This window comes from Anarrhichthys ocellatus, unplaced genomic scaffold, assembly GCF_004355925.1.
Source record: "Anarrhichthys ocellatus isolate YVR2014 unplaced genomic scaffold, GSC_Weel_1.0 scaffold282, whole genome shotgun sequence".
In the NCBI taxonomy this organism is placed as follows: domain Eukaryota; kingdom Metazoa; phylum Chordata; class Actinopteri; order Perciformes; family Anarhichadidae; genus Anarrhichthys; species Anarrhichthys ocellatus.
In genome coordinates this window covers 55,571-62,082 of record NW_022280302.1, presented here as the reverse complement: position 1 = coordinate 62,082, position 6,512 = coordinate 55,571, and the positions used below count along the sequence as shown (strand labels likewise).

Here is a 6,512-nt window from a genome sequence, read left to right as displayed (position 1 = left end):
CGTTTAAACCCACGTACCTGCACGTCTCCTCACGTTTAAACCCACGTTTTAAAGTAGATCTACAACATGTAGATGTAGAGTATCTACATACTCACATTTTGTAGATTCAATAACTTTTCATGACAAAATCTGAGTCTTTACATGATTAATGATGATTCATAATTAATGTTATTGTCATTCTGACACGATTGTTCCATCACATCATCAGCAGTGTTAGTCTCTGCTGAGCCGATTAGTGTCTCAGTCAGACTCAGCAGTCTGTCTGCTGGATGGACGCGCTTAAACCCACCCCACGGACGCGCTTACACTTACACACACACACACACTTACACACACACACACACACACACACACACACTGTCCCGCCGGTACCAAATGTCCCGCCGGTGCCGGTGTCGTGTATATTCATTTCAAATGTCTGGTTAAAACACCTCTGATAATCGTTAATAAAGACTTTATTATTTACTCTTCCAGCTTGATGACGTTTTAAACATTGTGGAGGCAGTTTGAATTAAAACACATTAAAAGCTTCTCAAAGCGTCCAAAAATAAAACGTAAACATTAGATTCAATCTGTGTTTACGTTCAACATGAAGAGTTCAACACGTCTGATTCAGTCTGAGTTCAGTCTGAGTTCAACAACAAGGAGCTCCATCTTCAACACAAACGTCCTGCTCTTCTTCATCATCAGGACTCCAGCCAATCACATGTCAGACCACAGGATGGCCCGGCTTCCTTTCTCCACACTGGCCACGAACACTCCTGAAGGCGACCAGGACACCGAGTTGATGGCAGAGCTGCAGAAAACAACCAGTTATTCTTCATTTGTCCTTCGGTCAACAAATGTTACCAATCAAACATAAAACATCCGTCACATCTCCTGTTCTGGTGTCAGTCTGGTTCTTACTTGTGGTTCCGGTCCAGAGTCCGGTCCACTTTCCCCGTCAGGACGTTCCAGATGTACAGAGCTCCATCAGCTGATCCACCGGCCACGTAGCTGCCGTCAGGACTGAACACAACAACAGCAGCAGCTCAGTGCCAGACTCCACTCAGACTAGTTGGACTTCTCCATGTTCACACACACACACACACATTAAAATGACACCCAGGGTTTTTGTACTACAGAGCCTCTAACGGGAGGCTTTTAATGTGAAACATCTGCACAGGAAGTGTGATACAAAAAACAGCAAAATAAAAGTGATCAGGGAATGAATGAAAAGAGTACATTTGTTCTATCTATGTTTTTACTCTTCAACAACACACATTACATTCTTGGAAAATGAAGCAGTGAAGAACCGTTGAACTCACCTAAAGGTGACTCTGGTCCAATCGGCTCCACACTTGAAGCCCTGAGCACTACACACACAAAGAACACACGTTAATAACCAGGATCAGAACATCAGAGTCCATCTTCACAGCTAACCCTAACCCGTCCTAACCCTAACCCGGGTCACACCTGACCTATGGGCTGAACTCACCTGAACGTCTGTCTGACAGCGTTGGTGCGCAGGTCCATGATCTTCACCAGGTCGTCTCTGGAGCAGGTGAGCAGCTCTGTGCGGTCGTGGTTCAGGTCCAGAGATGTCACTCTGCCAAACAGCTCCAGCTCCTGAACTATACTCTCTGCTCTGAACACAACATATGACAAACACCAATAAATCACCAATCAAAGCTACACAGTAACAAGTGCAACGCTTCAGTGTTTGTAACATAACAGACTGTATCACTGCTGAGTGACTCAAAGCAGGAAGATGTGACTGTCTCAAAATGAAGAAGCGGAGAGGCTTCTTTGACAAGAAGATGAAGGACAGACAGACAGAAATGGAGAAGATGAAGAGAAAAATCCTGGAGAAGGAGATGAAAAAAGAGAAGCAGGACAGATGTTCAAGAGGACGAGTGAAGGCTTCCTCTCCTCCTTCACCTCTCTTTAGTCACTTCTACTGATGAGTGGCTTTCCTCCTGGTGCTCACGTTTCTCACACAACCCAAAGACTGGAGCTTTATTAGTGTTATTCATAAGAACTAGTGAACTGACCTGATGTCCCAGAATCTAACTTTCTTGTCAAAGTGTCCGCTCATGACGCACTGCTCCGTGCACACGATGTCGTTACAGCTGGAACCAGCAAACACCGTCTTCATACCTGCACAGGTGAGACAGCAGGTGATGACTCAGCAGACTGAACACAATGCGCTGACTCATAACTAGACCCGGACTACGGTTGCTATGGGAAACCTGTACAGTCACGTACAGACTTTGCTGCGGAGGTCCCAGAGTTTGAGTGTTCGGTCATAGCTCCCGGAGACAATGCGAGCGTTGTCCAATAGGAAGCGAGCTGACAGAACCTTCCCACTATGACCCGTCAAAGTGTGCTAGAAGGACAGAAACGCATGTTCAAACCTCCAACATGAAACTAACTTCAACAATCAAACTGTCTCAGTCTTATGGTCTCAGCAGAAGAGTCAGATCACAACTCAGGCCCCACCTCCTCAGCCCCAGCTCCTCACTGATTGGTTCTGTTGGATGACATCATCACACTGAGCCTGTACGGTCTCTGTACAGACTCGCACTGTGATGTCACATCCCGTCTGTCAGCAGCTCCTGGGACCACCACTGCACCACTAGAGCATGATGGGAGCACAGAGCAGGGGCTGCTGGGAGCCAAAATGGCCGACGAGGGGGATCTGAGATTCAGACCTTTTACATAACATCACTGACCAGAAGACTGGACATGTTACAGGTTTAGAGTCCAAGCACTGTGAAGACTCACTCTCAGTCTGTAGTCGTCTACAGTCCAGATACGACTGGCAAAGTCATTGGAGGCCGCCAGCAGGTAAGAGCCCTAAAGACACATGACCAAAATATAAATACATAAACATATATTAACAACACGTCCCTTCAAAAGGCCTGAGATGACATTCTGAACCACATAAACCTAGTGTCCTTTGAAAGGTAAGGAAATTAGGAAACAAAGAAACCGTTCTGTAATAAGACAGTTTGGACAACATACAGTTTGTATAACATGCATACAGTATCTTCAATAAATGGACCATCCATTGTAATTTCTGCCACAGATAAGAATTGTACTTTATACTTGTTATGTTCAATATTTTTACAAGTTTTCTGACTCATGTTATTAGTCTGGCTTATATTTTACTGGTTTGAGAAGAAAATGCTTCACGATACAACTTAAAAACAACCTGATTCAACTCAGTTTGAAGAAACTCAGAATGTTTACCATTTTTTATTTTACAGATGAAAATATCCAGATTAATAATGGAACTAATAGCTGGAGCTTTTCTGGCAACACAAGACATCCACACACATCACTGTGATATATTGAAGTAACTTAAGCCCACCCACAAACCAAAACACAAATGTGTGAAATAATGAAAGCAAACATTTTGTCTTCATGTGAAAGTCTTCTGGACATTAATATGATAAATACTGAAACAGTAAACACTTACAGCGCTGTCGAACTCGATGCTGGTGATTCCAGCGTTGCTGCCAGTCAGAGCGCCTTTAGGCTCACAGCGACCTGAACACATGAAGATTAAAGCCAGGATTTCAAGAGACACGTTAACTTAAACATGAGATCTGTTCCTAAATCATGAACACAATAAAGACAGTGATGATTATGATTCAGAAAACAGCCGGAATATAAGAGACTGAAGGAGATTTGTTCACCTCATCGAGAGCCGAGTCACTTCATTATGATTATGTTCATTTACATATTACACCGTCTCATATGCATAGAACTGTAGACGACTTCAGTAATAAAAGTAACTAACAGTTACTAACAAATTGGGAGTTTCCTGTTTTATAAATCCTTCAGGTACAGTCTGACTGTGAACACGAGAACACGTGGCTCAGCGTTAGAAACCTGGTTACCCGCGGGACCAACGGACATCTACCCGCGGGACCAACAGAGGTCTACCCGCGGGACCAACAGAGGTCTACCCGTGAGAACCAATGAAACCTGAAGAGAACTCACCTGCGACGACCTCCCACAGCTTGACCTTGCGGTCCATCCCTCCTGTTGCTAGGAGACGAGATCCAGGGCTGAACCTCACTGCATTTACCTCACCGTCATGAGCTTCCTGAACGAACACGAACACACAACTATGAACCAATGAAAACATCCGTTTCTCTTCTGGTTTTAGTCTCGGGTTTGGTCATCTCCCTCCTCCTCCTCCTCAGCCTCACGCTCCTCGCTGATGGATGACATCATCACACTGAACCTGCAGGGTCTCTGTACTGACTCACACTGTGATGTCACATCCTGTCTGTCTGCAGCTCTTGGGACCACCACTGCACCACTAGAGCATGATGGGAGTACAGAGCAGGGGCTGCTGGGAGCAGGAGGGCAGCAGGAGAGGATTGTGGGTAATCAGACCTTTTACTGCTCATCACTGACCAATGAGGTTTCACCTATTGAACACACCTCCATCTATGACGTCATTGATCAGCTGGGCAAACACTACAAGACATCACATATCAATGAACATCGAGTCGTGTGGTATTTCCCAGCATTTTAAACTAGTCTCTCAGTCAAGCCATCATGCGTCACTCCCCTGGTTACTTACAAACACATGCAGAGCTGTTGAAGGGACTCGAACCTCTGCACACACTCCAGACGGGGCTTCAGGGTGTTCAGGTGAGGAGCTGAAAGAGTTGGCAGGTCGACGCCTGCTGAGGAAGAGAAGCACAGTCACAAATCAGTCCAACCAAACAATGCCGTCCAACCAGTCTATTAGCGCCAGCGAGAGACGAGTTGTGTCTTGAATTAAACAGGTTTGTCAATTTAAAAGATAATTTTAAGAAAGTTTCATACACCCCCCCCCAGAGCTATGACAGTCAACTCACTGACAAATCACACGGGACGTTACCGACACCTCTTAATTAAATTATTAAGTATACTCGATTCTTTAATTTCTTAAAGTGGAGCCAAAGGTCACGAGCACGAGTTGCACCAGGACACTTTAGCTGTAGCCATGGCAACGTTAGGTTCTAAAGATTGGCCTTAATAAAGACCGACTTAGCACCAGGTCTAGTAGAGACCAGCTGGTCTGTTCACCACTAGTCTTCACTTAGGAGTTAGGACCAGGTCTAGTAGAGACCAGCTGGTCTGTTCACCACCAGTCTTCACTTAGGACCAGGTCTAGTAGAGACCAGCTGGTCTGTTCACCATTAGTCTTCACTTAGGACTTAGGACCAGGTTTAGTGGAGACCAGCTGGTCTGTTCACCACTAGTCTACATTTAGTCTCACAGTAAACAGAACCAGTACTGATTGATACCTTTGATTGAGTCAATAATGAATCATGTGATTAGAGATGGGCCATGAATCCATTCATCAAATAATTAATCATTTAGGATGCTGTTTAAAATAGGAAATGTATTATTATTATTACAATATACATAATTATTTAAATGTATTCGTTAGGTTTAGGTGATTATCAACATGATGATGATGAAGATCTTAATACAGTGAATTAACCATGAAGCTGATGATAAAAACACAGAACTCGCATGAAGACAATTTCAATGTAGTTTTGTTGAATTTTATAAAAAATAAAAAAAAGGAACTACATTAAAAAACAAAGTTTGATGAAGTTGTTCAGATACAGATCTGATAATCAGGCCGAATGCCATGTATGAATAATAATTATTATTATTATTACTACTATCATTATCAATAATCATCATTAATATGATTAACTACCTACACATACAGAAGGTTGAAGGTGAATTAGGGGAACTTTTAACAATCAAAGAAAATCAACGAATCAGCTGTAGATCCGTTTAATTCTTTACTTTGGAAAACTGAAGATTATAACCGATTACTGCTTTAGCATTGAGATTATTGCTAATCTAGTCACTACAATCTTCACCGTGTTCACTGACAGCAAAACGATCAACAGCCAATCACGAGACTCTTAACTCAGTTGAACTTAGTGGGTACGATATTATTATTAGTGATGATAAATAATCAAAACAGATGCTGCCAGCGAGTCCAATAATAAATATTATTAACAGTATAATAAATAATAGAGTTTGAGTCAGCCAGCTGTCAATCAAAGAGCTAACAGTGTGAACAGGTGAACACACAGAGTCCTTCACCTGGAGAGCGGGGGGGCGAGTCCAGACTTGACAGACTCAGACACGCTGCAGACAGACAGGTAGATAGACAGGTGGTCAATCACAACACGGACAGTCCAGACCTGCAGAGACCTGCAGAGACCTGGACCGATGAGCTAACAGCTACATACCCAAATATGTTGGAGATGGAGTCCAGCAGACCACCAGGAGGAGGCTGGGAAGTTCTCTTACTGCAGAAACATAAAAACTAAATGATATCAGAAAGTGTCTCGTTGTGTTTGACCATCTGAACATCTGACACACGGCCATGACAGTCATTCATTATCTTAACCGTAACCCTAGACAGTGGGTGGCTCAATGTGTCCTAACTTTAGCCTTAACAGTATTTAGCTCAATGTGTCCTAACTTTAGCCTTA

At 43.5% G+C, this 6,512-nt stretch overlaps 1 protein-coding gene and 2 non-coding genes across 7 annotated transcripts in view; all 3 read right to left on the bottom strand.

Annotated features, from left to right (window-relative positions):
* Positions 1-437: 437 nt before the first annotated feature.
* Positions 438-6,512, bottom strand: part of atg16l1 (ATG16 autophagy related 16-like 1 (S. cerevisiae)) — a 9,151-nt gene continuing 3,076 nt past the window's right edge. The window contains exons 5-16 of one of the 5 annotated variants that reach the window (XM_031879493.1): positions 6,267-6,326; positions 6,118-6,162; positions 4,583-4,685; positions 3,991-4,096; positions 3,464-3,534; positions 2,767-2,838; positions 2,248-2,368; positions 2,034-2,139; positions 1,478-1,627; positions 1,308-1,355; positions 907-1,008; positions 438-796 (exon numbers count right to left, since the gene is read on the bottom strand). In XM_031879493.1, the coding sequence (XP_031735353.1) occupies positions 703-796; positions 907-1,008; positions 1,308-1,355; positions 1,478-1,627; positions 2,034-2,139; positions 2,248-2,368; positions 2,767-2,838; positions 3,464-3,534; positions 3,991-4,096; positions 4,583-4,685; positions 6,118-6,162; positions 6,267-6,326 (1,078 nt within the window). In that variant the 3' untranslated portion in view covers positions 438-702. Of the gene's footprint in view, positions 797-906; positions 1,009-1,307; positions 1,356-1,477; positions 1,628-2,033; positions 2,140-2,247; positions 2,369-2,766; positions 2,839-3,463; positions 3,535-3,990; positions 4,097-4,582; positions 4,689-6,117; positions 6,163-6,266; positions 6,327-6,512 lie in introns of all 5 variants that reach the window. The other 4 variants (XM_031879494.1, XM_031879495.1, XM_031879496.1 and 1 more) reach the window with 4 other exon arrangements.
* On the bottom strand, positions 2,443-2,715 carry LOC116401209 (small Cajal body-specific RNA 6). Its single transcript, XR_004213978.1, has one exon.
* On the bottom strand, positions 4,158-4,414 carry LOC116401211 (small Cajal body-specific RNA 6). The gene has a single exon (XR_004213980.1).